Raw genomic sequence first — 16,250 nt, forward strand, 5'->3', positions numbered from 1 at the left:
CTGTATCTAATCCTATTGTGTGTGTGATACTGGCTGCTGAGCCGTGTATCTAATCCAATCATGTGTGATACTGTCTGCTGAGCCGCTGTATCTAATCCCATCATGTGTGATACTGTCTGCTGAGCTGTGTATCTAATCCGATCGTGATATTCTGTCTGCTGAGCTGTGAATCTAATCCTATCATGTGTGATACTGTCTGCTGAGCCGCTGTATCTAATCCCATCATGTGTGATACTGTCTGCTGAGCTGTGTATCTAATCCGATCGTGATATTCTGTCTGCTGAGCTGTGAATCTAAGCCTATCATGTGTGATACTGTCTGCTGAGCCGCTGTATCTAATCCTATCATGTGTGATACTGTCTGCTGAGCGGTGTATCTAATCCTATCGTGTGATATTCTGCTGTATCTAAGCCTCTTGTGTGATACGCCCATAGCTCTATGCAGTGAGTATCTTGGCTTCATCCATAATTCCAGTGATCATCCGCGTCGGTCTGATCTGAATGTTTTTTTTCGTGCTGTCATTTCATCATCCCCCCCTGGCACCGCTGCCTGTCTGCCCCTCTGCGGCTTTGGATTGAGGGCTGATAATTGGCAGGACGGTGGTTGCTGGTTAATCTTTCATGAATACTGGTAATAGCAGCCGCCAGGTGACAGCTGCCCCCGCAACAGATGGTACAAGAGACGACCGGGGGGGGGGGCAGCTGTCGTGTGTCACTCCTCATCACGGGCGCAGGTAACAGGAGGATGATGGTTCTTGTAGTGATCGGGTCACTCATGTGGGTGACGGGATCAGAGATCCCCCTTTAACCACTTCCTGACCAGGCACATTTTAGCCATGCTCCAGTTTAGTAGCGAATCGTTTTGTTCCTCTGCCAGTCCTCGTGTTCGGTCCTGTGATTCTCAGATGATGTAGAGCTGTGATATTGTGTAATAAAGTAACGATCGATTTAAGTGGTCACTTTTCTAGGAGAAAAATCCTAAAACTGCTGTGGCCTTACACTTGGGCTGTGTTCACACCGGGCGGATACGCTGAGTATAAGTGCACAGCGTATTCCCGATCCCTGCAGGGAATTCCGGCCGATAATCCAAAGTGCGGTGCGTTTTTTTTCAGCCATAATGTCCACTGCGGAAAATAGCAGGTAAAGAAAAAAAAGCCTATACTTACCCGTAGCCATGGCGATGCGTCCCTCTGACGTCCTGCAGCACGGCCTCCTGGGATGACGTTTCATCCCATGTGACTGCTGAAGCCTCTGATTGGCTGGACGCAGGAGCAGAGTTCTGGGTAACTAATAGTAGCGATTTTTGCAGCTTTTCTGTCTCGAAAATCGCAACATCTATTTGTTTCGTGTTTTACCGCCCATTGAATTCAATAGGGAAAACCCGCAACAAAAAAACGCACCGCAGGTCAATTTATGAACGATTTTTCAGCAAATTTGTTCCCGCAGTTTGTGGATGAGATTTGTTCTACGGTCGTCCATTCTGCTGCGGATTCTCCGCTATGAAATCTGCGGTGTTTACGCTACGTGTGAACTGACCCCAAGTGCAGGTGCACACGACCAAGTGCCACCCGGGACCCTTCTTCACTGCATCCGAGTGCCACCCGATAGTTTTCACAAACCCATTCGCTTTAGCGGCTGAATATGGACCCGACTTTCCGATCCATGGACAGGACCCGGCCGGCGCTGACAGGTTTTTTTTTGTGATCACATGACTGGCGACCGCGCGGATTAGTCTCTGGGTGAAACGGTGATCTCCGCTGTCTATAGAGCGGGAGTCGCGGAGCTCTGGTGGAGGGTCTTTAGACATCTTCCCGCAGAGCAGTGCGGACCCCCGGGACGTTCATGGTCTACGGACCGGCCGCAACTGAACGAAAACTAAGAAAACCCCCAGTAACCGGATCCGTCCTGGAGTTGTTAGAAATTTTTGTTGCACTCGTTTCTTAGTTGTTCCTGGAAACGCTGGATGACAACTAGTATTGCTGCATTAAAGCCTCCGCATATCCAACCCAGCTTTCCTAAACCCCTGAATGGCAAACCTGTTATACAGGGACACAGCATTTTGCCATTCAGGAGGCAGGGAAAGTTGAGTGCTAACTCCAACATGTGGTAATGTATTGCTCGTCACCCAGCTTCCCCAGAACCAGATAGAATTAGGAAATGGCTAATTTGAATATATGGGGGAAATGCTACGTTCTGTTTCACCCGGTTATTATACGGTGGGATCCGGTTCGTTCTTCTCTCTGGTTAGTCCAGGGTTATAGGACTGTGCAGGTTACGGACTGTTGTGAATATTGGATCGTTCAGCGGGATGAGAAATGGCGGCGCACTCCAGTCTGTGCGGGGTTAATGAGGGCAGGACCGCCCGGGAACTCCCAAAAGGGGGCAGACATGAGGGAAGTACAGTCACCCCTATAACATGATGTGTAGGAACAGTGCCGCTTCATAGCACCATAATATCAATCACCTCCTACTGTCTGCTGCTCCACTCACTGAAATACTGTGCTGCTGTGGGTTCAGCTCCTTCTACTATGTAACACTCTCTGTGACCTCCCACAATATTAAAATACACCTCTCCTAAAATGCTCTGTGCTGCTGGGATCCTTGTTCCTTCCACTATGTTACACGGTCTGTGATCTTCAATAAGATCTGTACATTCCTCTCCTGTAATACTCTGTGCTGCTAGTGGAATCTTTTCCACACTGTTCACTCTTGGGCAGATGACTGTTTGTGTAGATTTTGTGTCCTTTGTGCTGACTTGGCGTAGGATCCATGACTTTACCTGGTAGCGGAGGATGTAATTTAACCCTTTTGGGTCGGGGGTTATGTTCACCTGGGCTGGCGAGCTGCAGCCTGTTGGTTGGTTCTGGTCTGAACACCTGGGATATTTTATGGCAGCCTGTGCTCATTGCTTCATAGACCGCGTGCAGTCTGCCATAAACAGCGCCTGTAGGTGGCGCTGCGGAGGTCGATCAGGGGATTGTTATTCATGGGATTTTGTCGGTCGGTCCTCAGCAGATTCTCCCTCCTGCTCGGGGTCATGTTGACTTTATTGAGGCCAATGAACGCTCGGGTTATTTGCTCTGTGATTTTTATTTTAATCCGTTTAACTCTTTGCTGCCTGAATAGATCCATTCACTGTACGCCACCCCTCCCCCCCCTCATACTTCTGACCGCCTGTTTATAGGGGATCATCCTCCAAAAGTTGCTTTATTATTTCCTCCCAAGAGAACCGGAGATCTGTATTGTCTGACATCATAGACCGCCCTGTAATCCGGCATCTGATAATCCGGCACAATACTGTATATAATGTCAGAAGACGGAGGGAACTGCGGAGATTAAAGTGACAGCAGCGAATTATGTAACATTAACCCTTTCATGTCCTTGCGCGTGAATTTTATAGACTTTACGACTCTCTGAGAAGTTGTAATATTTGACTATCTGGCGACTATCCGGGTGATGCCGGATTAAAGGAATTTTTTTTATCCTGTCTTGTATAAAGTTCTGCAGTATGGGATGATGCAATTTGTAACTAGACACGCTTGCCATTCAGAACTGGAGGAAAGCTGGGTGGCAGCCTCATGGGAGTTGCAATGGTGGTCATATTAGTTGTCATCCAGAACAGAACTGGTTAAAGGAAAATTATTTTTACCAGGTTTTTTTCTGGGGTTTTTTTTTTTGTGTTTCAGGTAAAATCTTTCATTTTACATTTAAAGTGACGGCGCTGTGACCGCTGCAGGTGGCGGATTTACACCTGCTGAGATTTTTTCGCTGCCTCTTTTATAGGGTTGGACTTTGGGACGTTTCATATCTTCTGTTTATCTAAGGGGGGGGGGGGGGTCGGCTTAAAAAAATAATAAAAGTCGTTAATGTTGTAGAACTGGTTCCTGCCTGCGCTGAATGTGACGCCGGCCGCGCGACGTGTTACCGCAGTGTACAGCGCGGGGACGTCAACCAATCGCCATAATGTTACTGCAGAATCGGGAGTCGTGCAGCGCAGCCTCAACTCTGCTACCTCAGCATCAATAATATATATATATTTAATCCAGCATCCAATAGTCCGGCACAAATCTGATGATTCAGAATCTCTTAGAAAACTGGTGACTGGGCTGCTAATTAATGGAAGTGATAATTTGTTAGGATCTTCTTGGGCTGCACGCTCCGCACATAGCGCCAGGCTTACTCCGGTAGTCGCGTGGCACGGCTCGGGGTCACAGTTTATATGTGCCGGGTGATGAACATTAATAGCCACCATCACAGTGCCCATAGTGGTCACACAGCTGGGCACCTAATTCTACATTGTTCCATCTCCCTTCCTCTCTGTGTCAGTCTTTACTGCACTTCTGTCATTCTCTTCATGAACCTGGTAGCTCAGGATGAGCAGGGCGATTATTCCTCAGCCGGACGGATGAGCTCCAGAATTGTGAGAACAAAGAAACAAGTGTATAGAAAAAAAAACTGCCCATCATGGCTTATTTTTTTCCCTTTTACATTGTATAATGTGAAAAAAATTGCGTTGATGATAATATCCGGTGGATGGGTCGGCTGTGAAGGGGTTAATGGGGCGGAGGATGAGCTCATGCTGGTTTTTGTTCTTTTCAGAGTTTATTCAGCCCCCCCCCCCCCCTTCTTCTCTCGTCCATTTTTTTTCTTTTCTTCTTTCTATGTCCTTTATATTCAGGCGTCTCCATTGGCTGTGACTAATTCCTTCGGAGATTGTGGGGGCAGGAATGTGGGACGCCGTGCAACCGGGGGGGGGATTATGTCCTGGTGATCAGACTTTGTTGTTGGTTCTAGGGCCGCCATTTTGTCACCTGGAGTCCTTTTGACCTATGACCTGCGTACATTAACGCAAGACCCCTCCTCCTCCTCCGGCGAGCATTATATATATATATCTCCATACATTGCTCATATTTGGCCCCTATATCAGAAAAATCACTCGTTAATAGTCGCACCTATAACTTGCGTTTCTCAACTATGGCGCGCTGTTTACCTATGTAGAGGTCGAGATATCGGGGGCTTGCGGCAATGTTGGTTTTGGCAGCCATATTGTAATGGGTGCGGTGTTTTCAAAATAAATTAGAGTTCAGATATCTGTACAGCGCCTGAATGATGGCGGCCTGTAGAGATGGTGGTTCACCGAGTCGTCGCCCCCCCCCCTGCATGGCAGCGGCCGCGGCGTTCCACATGGGTCTGTGTTAACGACCTGCATGCCCCCCTACGAGCGAAGCTCTGAGCTGTATATTTTTCGTGTTTTTTTTTATTTATTTTTTGGTTCCAATTTTCGTGTATTCGTATTTTTTTTATTTTTTATTTTTTTATACGCTGTGGTCTGTAGCCGATCGTGGCAAAAAAAAAACACGTCCAAAATTGACTCCTGTAAATACACCTTCAAATGCCAGTTTGCATGACGCCTTCCCGCCTGGGTGACTGCAGCGATGACGCCAAGTAAATGTAGCTGAGCTGCAGTATTATTTAGTTACTTATATAGCGCCAACATATTCCGCAGCGCTGTACAGAGGTCCTCTTTACTGTCCCCATTGGGGCTCACAATCTAAATTCCCTATTGGCATGTTTTCAGGGTGTGGGAGGAAATCTGAGTACCCGGAGTAAACCCACGCAAATACGGGGAGAACATACAAACTCCATCCAGATGTTGTCCATGGTTGGATTTGAACCTGGCAAGGCAACAATGCTAACCACTGAGCCACCGTGCTGGTTTTAGAAGCAGCCGTTGTTCTAATCAAGTGCGTTTTTTTTTTTGTTTTTTTCAGGAGGTTCTGCAGCAGCTGATCGTGATGACGTTGCCCAATGTTCTGCTGATCGGTAAAGACCCTCTGACAGGTGATCACAGGACCGCGCGACCCCAGAAGCGCCTCCGTCCTCTCCGGACTCATGAATGACTTCTATTTGTATTTCCACCAGGGAGAAGTATGGAGGAGCTGAAGAAGATTCTGCTGCTGATGTTGGGCTGCGCCGTGCAGGTGAGTCCCGCCTCACGTATAGATTTCCAGGCAGTGTTGTCAGCGCTCGGCTGGGATTACTGTCGGGTTAAATTTTAATGCCTTGTGGCGCATGGAGATGAGAAGAGACGTTGGCGGATTATAATCGACTTGTTAGAGCAGAGCGTTTCTGTAGCCTCCGGCGCCCGGGAAAATCCGCACTGTCAAGGTCAATAATTAGCTGAAATCACCAACAACGGCGGGAACCGTCCTGAGTACTGCAGCACCTCACCGGAATCATGTCCCCTCCTGTCATGCCCACTAAATCCACCCCCACCTGCGTGATCCACAGATTATATCTATATATGTCTAGCATCCAATATGGCCGCCATTACAATTCCCAGGTCATCCAGCTTTCCCGTAATCAGGAGTAGCACTTCTATTTAATTATTACTATCTGCTCTCATATCACTGACCGATTTGCCTTTCAGGATACTAGAAAAGCTGAGTGACAACTAGTATGGCCTTTATTACAGCTCCCTCTGAGGTTGTCATCCAGCTTTCCCATACCCCTGAATAGTACTTCTACCTAGTTACTTAGTGCTGCTTCCCTTGCTCTTATCACCATGTAACTAGGCAAATTTGCCTTTCAGGATACTAGGAAAGTTGAGTGACAACTAGTATGGCCGCCATTACAGAGTCCACAGAGGTTATCACCCAGCTTTCCCAGACTCCTTCCAAATTGTGCAGTGTTATGGGAATAGGGATGACTGGGCTGGTTGTCATTCAGCTTTCCCGTACCCCTGAGTAGTACTCCTACCCAGTTATTTAGTAATTCATATTGCTGGCAGATTTGCCTTTCAGGAACCTAGGAAAGCTGGGTGCCCACCTCTCTGGGAGCTATAATGGAGGCCATATTGGTTGTCACCCAGCTTTGTCCAGTTACACAGTGATATGGGAGTAGGGCACTAGGCAGATTTGCCGCTCAGGAGTCTGGAAAAGATGAGTTTACAGTCAGTAATGTGATTATATTGTGGTTTTCTCCTCCAGTGTGACAGGAAAGAAGAGTATATCGAGAAGATCAAGCAGCTGGATATCGAGACGCAGGAGGGAATCGTATCGCACATCCAGGAGGTAACGCCGCCATTAATGATTGATTACGGAGAAGCTGATGTTAATGAGTCGTCACTATGATGTGCAGTGTATGGACGTGGCGGACTCTGATCACATGACCTGGAGGAACCAATAATAAATCTGTCCCCCACAGATATGTTATATACCGTGTAGTGGCGCAGTCATTGGTAGCGCTGGCTGGTGGCACACAATTAGACTGGCACAGGCCGACAATGCCCACGCTCATTCCTCAAAATCTAAATCCTTGAGGGATTATGGGAAAGCTGAGTTATGACCAATATGGCCGACATGTCTCCCAGTTTAGTCATAGTTGCCATTCAGGAGCATGGGAAAGCTGGGTGACCCAGCCTGTGGGAGCTGTAATGGTGGCCAGATTGTCACACAGCTTTCCCAGAAACGGCTATAACTAGGAAAAGGATCAATATGATTGTTAGTAACTTGACAGATGACGTTGATTTGCGCTGATTGGCTGTGTGACAGGTGACCCACAACCAGGAGAACGTGTTTGATCTACAATGGCTGGAGCTGCCGGACATGGCGCCTGAAGAGCTGGACTCTCTGTCCCGGAACATGGCGCTCCACCTCAAGAGACTGCTGGACGAGAGGGATGAATATAAAGAGGTATAATGTCTGCATGGTGATAATGATGATGATTATGATGCATATTGATGATGGATATTGATTATGATGCATATTGATGATGGATATTGATGATGATGGATATTGATGATGATGGATATTGATGATGATGATGGATATTGATGATGATGATGGATATTGATGATGATGATGGATATTGATGATGGATATTGATGGATATTGATGATGATGATGGATATTGATGGATATTGATGATGATGATGGATATTGATGATGATGATGGATATTGATGATGATGATGGATATTGATGATGATGATGGATATTGATGGTGATGGATATTGATGGTGATGATGGATATTGATGATGATGGATATTGATGATGATGGATATTGATGATGATGATGATGGATATTGATGATGATGATGGATATTGATGATGATGATGATGATGATGGATATTGATGATGATGGATATTGATGATGATGATGGATATTGATGATGATGATGGATATTGATGTTGATGATGGATATTGATGGTGATGATGGATATTGATGGTGATGATGGATATTGATGGTGATGATGGATATTGATGGTGATGATGGATATTGATGGTGATGATGGATATTGATGGTGATGATGGATATTGATGGTGATGATGGATATTGATGGTGATGGATATTGATGGTGATGATGGATATTGATGGTGATGGCTATTGATGATGATGATGGCTATTGATGATGATGATGATGGATATTGATGATGATGATGGATATTGATGGTGATGATGGATATTGATGGTGATGATGGATATTGATGGTGATGGATATTGATGGTGATGATGGATATTGATGGTGATGATGGATATTGATGGTGATGATGGATATTGATGGTGATGATGGATATTGATGATGATGGATATTGATGATGATGGATATTGATGATGATGGATATTGATGATGATGATGATGATGGATATTCATGATGATGATGATGGATATTGATGATGATGATGATGATGGATATTGATGATGATTATGGATATTCATGGGTATTATTGATGATGATGATGATGATGATGGATATTGATGATTGATATATATTGATGATGATGATGATGATGATGGCTCAGGCTTCAGTGGGACAAAAACAAAAAAAATCAGCCTGTGGTTGGATTATTTTCCGCTATGTGATTGGAGAGGAAGGGAGCAGCCGGCACCTCTTCCCCGCAGTCACCTCTGGTGCAGCCAAAATTAATCCGGGCCGGGGGAGGGGCTCATTCTCTGCTCCACTGACTGAGCTTATATTGTGTCACCTGACATTGGAGTTCATGACCGGATATTATGGCGCGATGCCGTCTGACCGGGGGTCTGTTTATGGAAATGTCTCTGGGCGGCAGATAAAGTCCATTTTTAGGGACTTTTTACTGTCTGGCCTTCTATCCGGTCCCCATGCTGCAGTCAATGCGTTGGGTCCTGTGGGCTATAACTTTTTTGGGTGGGATAGTTTTCCTTTCACGGCTCCATGCACGTCAAATGTTTTCAGCGGATCTGTAATGGGAACCACTGACTATGTAACGTGTACGGGGGCTCGAGATTAGGACAGATTAAATATACACCTGTCATTAGATTTACCTGCAAGATAAGCGGCACCAGATGTGTCTGGAGGACGCTTATCTTGTCTGATTGACCTAAGCATTTTTATGGTGTGGGAGGAGGGGGTAGCTGTCTCGCTCTTGTGTGTGGCCAGCTATATTTGTGGCCTCTCGGGAGCTCGTACGCTCATTGGGGGAGCGACACTGCGCACGGGAGACTTATTATTGTGGATATTATTTCAGGTCATTGTAGATCTCACCCAGGAAAGGGATTATCTCCAGTCTCTGAATCCGCCAAGTCCGGTCAAGTCCTCGAGTCCAGATGTGTCGTCCGGCGTGGTCAACCGGTCTACAGAGGACAAGCAGCATCTGGCGGTTGAGCTCGCAGACAGCAAAGCAAAATTACGACGGTTACGGCAAGAATTGTGAGTTACTCCTCAGCAGGAAGATCCTGGACAGAAATCATAAGATGTTAGGGAGGGCAACAACAAAAAAAAACAAAACACTGGGATATTTCAGCTATGAAGCTGCAGAATAGTTAATGCAGCTCTGGAGTATAATACAGGATATAACTCAGGATCCCTACAGGATTAGTAATGTAATGTATGTACACAGTGACTCCACCAGCAGAATAGTGAGTGCAGCTCTGGAGTATAATACAGGATATAACTCAGGATCAGTACAGGATATGTAATGTATGTACACAGTGTCTCCACCAGCAGAATAGTGAGTGCAGCTCTGGAGTATAATACAGGATGTATCTCAGGATCCGTACAGGATTAGTAATGTAATGTATGTACACAGTGACTCCACCAGCAGAACAGTGAGTGCAGCTCTGGAGTATAATACAGGATGTAACCCAGGATCAGTACAGGATTAGTAATGTAATGTATGTACACAGTGACTCCACCAGCAGAATAGTGAGTGCAGCTCTGGAGTATAATACAGGATGTAACTCAGGATCAGTACAGGATTAGTAATGTAATGTATGTACACAGTGACTCCACCAGCAGAATAGTGAGTGCAGCTCTGGAGTATAATACAGGATGTAACTCAGGATCAGTACAGGATTAGTAATGTAATGTATGTACACAGTGACTCCTCCAGCAGAATAGTGAGTGCAGCTCTGGAGTATAATACAGGATATAACTCAGGATCAGTACAGGATAAGTAATGTAATGTATGTACACGGTGACTCCACCAGCAGAATAGTTAATGCAGCTCTGGAGTATAATACAGGATATAACTCAGGATCCCTACAGGATTAGTAATGTAATGTATGTACACAGTGACTCCACCAGCAGAATAGTGAGTGCAGCTCTGGAGTATAATACAGGATATAACTCAGGATCAGTACAGGATATGTAATGTATGTACACAGTGACTCCACCAGCAGAATAGTTAATGCAGCTCTGGAGTATAATACAGGATATAACTCAGGATCCCTACAGGATTAGTAATGTAATGTATGTACACAGTGACTCCACCAGCAGAATAGTGAGTGTAGCTCTGGAGTATAATACAGGATATAACTCAGGATCAGTACAGGATATGTAATGTATGTACACAGTGTCTCCACCAGCAGAATAGTGAGTGCAGCTCTGGAGTATAATACAGGATGTATCTCAGGATCCGTACAGGATTAGTAATGTAATGTATGTACACAGTGACTCCACCAGCAGAACAGTGAGTGCAGCTCTGGAGTATAATACAGGATGTAACCCAGGATCAGTACAGGATTAGTAATGTAATGTATGTACACAGTGACTCCACCAGCAGAATAGTGAGTGCAGCTCTGGAGTATAATACAGGATGTAACTCAGGATCAGTACAGGATAAGTAATGTAATGTATGTACACAGTGACTCCACCAGCAGAATAGTGAGTGCAGCTCTGGAGTATAATACAGGATATAACTCAGGATCAGTACAGGATTAGTAATGTATGTACACAGTGACACCACCAGCAGAATAGTGAGTGCAGCTCTGGGGTATAATACAGGATAAGTACGGACGTGTCTACTTTTTATTTGTATTGGCATCTAACAGCTAGTGCCTAAGGCGCAGCCACTTTGGGATACTTAAATTAGCGGGGGATGCGGTGATCCTGGATTTCTGAGAATTTTATTAAAAAATGTATTTGGAAATCTTTGCAGGGAAGAAAAATCTGAGATTTTGTTGGACACTAAACATGAAGTGGAAAGACTCGGCCTGGAGCTTCAGAGACTCAAACAAGAGGTAAAAGATAATAAGAATATCCTTTGTCTAGAGTTACTCTGACGCATGGAGTCGCCTGCGAGCTGCAGTAAAATTGCTGCATTACCGTCACATGTGTAACCTCAATGTAGCGTCGCACAAGTCGCAATGATGCTACAATATTAACGCAACGTCGCTGTGGAGCCCCCGCGTTATTCTGTCAGTAATTAAACAAATATTTGGTGGAAAATAAATATATTTTTTTTCGTCTGCCCAGAACACCCAGCTGGCGGCTGAGGCTCGTACCGCGCGCACATATAGGGATGAGCTGGATTCACTGAAGGAAGCGGCCAGCAAGGTCGACCGTTTGGAGAGCGAACTTATCCGGTGCAGAGAGCGACTTCATGACGTGGAATTCTACAAAGCGCGAATGGACGTAGGTTAAATTTGTCCTTCAGCTGTATCTGCTTCTGGGAAAGCTGGGTGACCACTTTTATAATGGCCTTCTCGTGCCTACGGGGCGGTCACATGATACTAGGAATGACCAGAAACGCGTAAGCCAATATATAAAAGGTGAGGAGTTTATTCCCGCTTATCTTCATCTGATGACTACAATGGCCACCGTTGCAGCTCCCACAGGTGTTGTCACCCAGCTTTTCCGGACTCCTGAATGGTGACTATCCTCTGTTCCCGCACAGCAGAAGTCGCACTGTAGAACCGTTTTAACCCAGAGAATGAACTTTGCTGGAATATTCTTTGCCATGAAAGATAAAATTTCCAGTTTCGCTCTGGAGGAGAAATGTGATCTCATTAACATTACATGTTCAGAGCTGCGGCGAAACTGAGACGAGATGCTGATCCCTTGTACCATTGTGTGCAGGAGCGCTGACCCGGGACTCTACATACATTAATACATATATAATCACCGGGACCAATGAGTGGCGTACGCCATATATAGTGTAGCGTTCCTTTAATCTGACATTTGTTCATTCTGGATTATCAAATGGAAGTGTATAAAACGGGAAGGGAAGCAAAATCCCAGGATGACTGTACAGAAAAAAAAAAAAAGGGCTTCCCTCTATCTGGAAGGGGATGAATAAAATGCCAGAACTACAGTAAAGACTGACACTTCCTCAGGCAGTAGGGTTTTCTGACTATTGGATGATGGATTAAAGGATTTGGACGTTATAGATTGATCTGTTCTGGGTGGTTATTGGGGAGGGCTGTGTGGTTGCGCTCCGCTATGAGGTGTAATCTACTGAGTGGATCGCTGTTTATTCTTTGCAGGAGCTGAGAGACGATAATCTGATTCTCATTGAGACGAAGACTCTGCTGGAGGAGCAGCTGGAGGCGGCGCGGGCCCGGACCGACAAGGTGCACGAGCTCGAGAAGGAGAATCTGCAGCTGAAATCGAAGATCCACGACCTGGAGCTGGTGAGGGGGCAAATACTTAGTCAGTGCGGCTGCTTTCTGGCCGCTGCTGTATGTTACGGGAACCGATGTGACATTGTAGGGAATAGGATTTTAAGGCTTGGGAAACGCTTATCCTACACGATCATCATACATTTTTCGCAATATTTTCTGCGGCATAAAAAGTGTATAAACGGCGACACTGTTTTTTAAGAGCGGCAATTCTACCAACATTTCCCACAACTGGGGAAAAAAAGCGTTTTTTTTTTCTCCAATTTTTTTCAATTCGGTACTGGCGCCTTTTTCTTGCCGCACTACTGCTGGTACGTGTGATCAGACTTCAGGAAGACTTTGCTTGTTGCCTATAACAACCTCCGAGGCCATTTTTCCAATCCGTCTTTGAAAACGACCCCCTGGGCTACAAGGCCATGTCTGCCCGGAAGTTAGAAAAAGGTGACTCTGGGCCTCATATATCCAATGTCCTGGCACAATTCTGCGCTCTGTAGCACTGCCCTATCTGGGAGTCCTCTATAGCCCTGTTCATCCTGATCCCTCTGGTTCATGAATAGAATGCAAGAAGTATAGTGAAAACTGACACACAAGCAGATCACTACAAGAGGGGGAGATGGGGACGGGACTTTTAAATTGTTCAGATTTGCACGTCATTCAGCAGCCTGTATGGACGCCACAGTCCTCGCTATTAGTGGTTCTACGTGAACTGAGGTATCGGGATAGATCTTGTGTATAGATCACGTACCGATACTTTATAAATTATGTCATTATTATTAATGTCAACAAGCCGCGTCTATGAAGGAAACCTGAAAGGTGACAGACCGGAAGAGAACAAAAAAAAATAATCAAATTCTAAATTCACAATCCACTTTAACATAAAATGAAAAAAAATATAATTGAAAAATGTGGGGTTTTTTTTATATGTAATTTTCCTGTATTTTAGACCAATTTTCCCACTTCTCGCCACTTTCCTTCTACGTCAACCAATCAGAGTCTCTTGAACTTGGCTGCTATTGGTCACGAGTCACACCACTGATTGTATGTGATTTGTTATGTTGTCAGGACCGATTCTCGGACAGGAACCGGATCGAGGAGTTGTTGGAGGAGAACATGGTGCTGGAAATCGCCCACAAGCAAAGTATGAACGAATCGACACAGCTGGGCTGGGAGCTGGAGCAGGCGTCCAAGAGCAGCGACCTGTCCGACGGTGAGAGCCGCAGTGTCCCCGTGTCATTTACTATAAGCGTATCTTCAGATTGTCGCTGTGGATTCCGCACCACAAACGCGCGACAATTTATCGTACAATACATGTGGATAGGGTTCTAAAAACCTCATCAACCTGTAGCGAAAAAAATCTGGGAAATCTGGGCGTGTGCAGGTTCTCAGATCCCCAGCATGTCCCCCCCCCCCCCCCCATTGTAAGGCCCTGTCCACACAGAGATTCTTGAGGGGAGAAAATTCTGTATTTTGAGAGAGATTTTGACCTGCTTGTACTCTCTGACGTGTTTTTCAGCCGCAGCCATTGAGCGCCGCGGGCAAAAAACCCTGCGAAAAACGCTTTCTCTGCCTCCCATTGATGTCAATGGGAGGTCAGAGACGGAAACGTCCAGAAGAATGGGCATTTTGCTTTTTTTCCCACGAGTGTTGTTTTTTCGCTTGCGGGGGAAAAAAACGCCTCTGCCTCCCATTGAAATCAATGGGAGGCAATTTCGACCATTTTTTTGCCACGGTTTCTGTGGCAAAAAACTGTGTGAACAGGGCCTAAATTGTAACCAGGATGTTATATCAACCTGTATATACAAAATTATACACGCCAAATAATTAAAAAAAAATCCCCCCCGCTACTTTTTTTTCCTCTTCCGGCTGCTCAGGTCATATCAGGAGAGTAATTTGCGCAGTCTGCGCGTCTTCCGGCCCCTCGTGTCGTGTTACCTGCTCGTTATCGTGTTGCTCGGGACGTTGAGATGCAATGTTTACTCAATAAGTCATCAACGGATCTCCTACAATTACCAAATGCAGCAGAGAAGCTCCTCCTAGTGGCCGTCGTGTGTCATGACAGAATAATTATTTTTTCTCAATGGGTTTTGTGTTGAGTTCGTTTTTTAGCGATAAGTCGTAGTTTTTCCAGCCGTCTCCGCTCGTGGGTAACAGTGTTAGGGCCACAATATGGTTCTGTTCTGACAATACTGTGGCTGTGAGGGCATGATGGGAATAGTAGTTGGAGATGAGAATGGACTCCATAGGGCGTTTGGATTTCTCCTGGTGTCCAGTCTGATGGGCAGACTGACCATTCAGGCATGAGGGTAGTGACCGATGACCCAAGGCCACTGGTTACGACACTCCTCAAGGTGTGTGATGGATATACAAAAAAACAAGTGCGAAGTTCCCACCAAGTGTATCGTGGCTCTAGTGGTCGGTAAAGGGGCTCGTGACCTGTAATACTAGGAGATCATTGTCCGTCCTCGCCTGGTCTGATACTCACAGCTTATTCCTTTAACAGCCAGGAAATCGTTTGTGTTTGAGCTGAACGAGTCGGCGTCCAGCCGCGTCCTAAAGCTGGAGAAGGACAACCAAAGTCTCCAGCAGATCATACAGGAGCTACGAGAAGCCTCGATCAGTCTGGAGGAGAGCAGCCTCAAGAGCCAAGAACTGGAGAAGGACAACCAGCAACTCCACAAGAAGGTAGGTGCCCGGGAGATGGCTGACCGGCAATGGTGGCCTTGTGGTGATCTCCGTGCTATAAGGAGGTTGGTTGGGGTTGGAGAAAACTTCCATAAAAAGGCAAGTTTCTTACTATGGTTAATAGATGCTTTGGGGCAGCTACCTGACACTAGGGAACCCTACCAGTTAGAAGAAACCATCAATGTATGTTCTGCATCAGAATGGTGCCCCAATAATCTACATCCCCACTACTTTAAAAAAAAAATATCTTATTCCAAAACTTTTTTTTTTAAATCTGGTGTAGATTGAAATAGTTTCATTTTAAAAAATGATATATAGTCCTACTTGGAAGGTTTCCACTTCATTATTAGGTACAGTTCCATTATTTGGGCCAGAAGCTCTGGTACATTAGCTTGAATGTGGGACAGATATTAATAATATTTTGGGGTATTGTATCTAATTTTAGGTGGGTTTTGAAGCCATAATATGGCTTCCATAGCCCTGCACTGCAGACCCCACAATAAATCCAGACCCTGAAATCCATTCAGCCCCAGACCCCTCCATTCACCTGGTTTCCAGGTCGGGTCCTCTCCATCTCTGCCGCTGCCCGGTACAGTAGTATCTGGGACCCTTGTAGTCTCACATGGAAGCTCCACAGGCCCCAGTTTCTACAGTAACTCTGCTTTTGTTGACACTTGATGCGGC

The 16,250-nt window shown here is 45.6% G+C and overlaps 1 protein-coding gene across 5 annotated transcripts in view; it reads left to right on the forward strand.

Annotated features, from left to right (window-relative positions):
- CCDC88C (coiled-coil domain containing 88C) overlaps positions 1-16,250 on the forward strand; it is a 61,588-nt gene that overhangs the window by 16,797 nt on the left and 28,541 nt on the right. For all 5 annotated transcript variants that reach the window (XM_075844330.1, XM_075844331.1, XM_075844332.1 and 2 more), the window contains exons 4-13: positions 5,771-5,840; positions 5,922-5,980; positions 6,989-7,072; positions 7,553-7,693; positions 9,512-9,693; positions 11,423-11,504; positions 11,740-11,898; positions 12,750-12,896; positions 13,947-14,091; positions 15,385-15,566. In XM_075844330.1, coding sequence (XP_075700445.1) covers positions 5,771-5,840; positions 5,922-5,980; positions 6,989-7,072; positions 7,553-7,693; positions 9,512-9,693; positions 11,423-11,504; positions 11,740-11,898; positions 12,750-12,896; positions 13,947-14,091; positions 15,385-15,566 — 1,251 coding nt within the window. The remainder of the gene's footprint in view (positions 1-5,770; positions 5,841-5,921; positions 5,981-6,988; positions 7,073-7,552; positions 7,694-9,511; positions 9,694-11,422; positions 11,505-11,739; positions 11,899-12,749; positions 12,897-13,946; positions 14,092-15,384; positions 15,567-16,250) is intronic.

This window comes from Rhinoderma darwinii, chromosome 12 (assembly GCF_050947455.1).
Source record: "Rhinoderma darwinii isolate aRhiDar2 chromosome 12, aRhiDar2.hap1, whole genome shotgun sequence".
NCBI classification, from domain to species: Eukaryota; Metazoa; Chordata; class Amphibia; order Anura; family Rhinodermatidae; genus Rhinoderma; species Rhinoderma darwinii.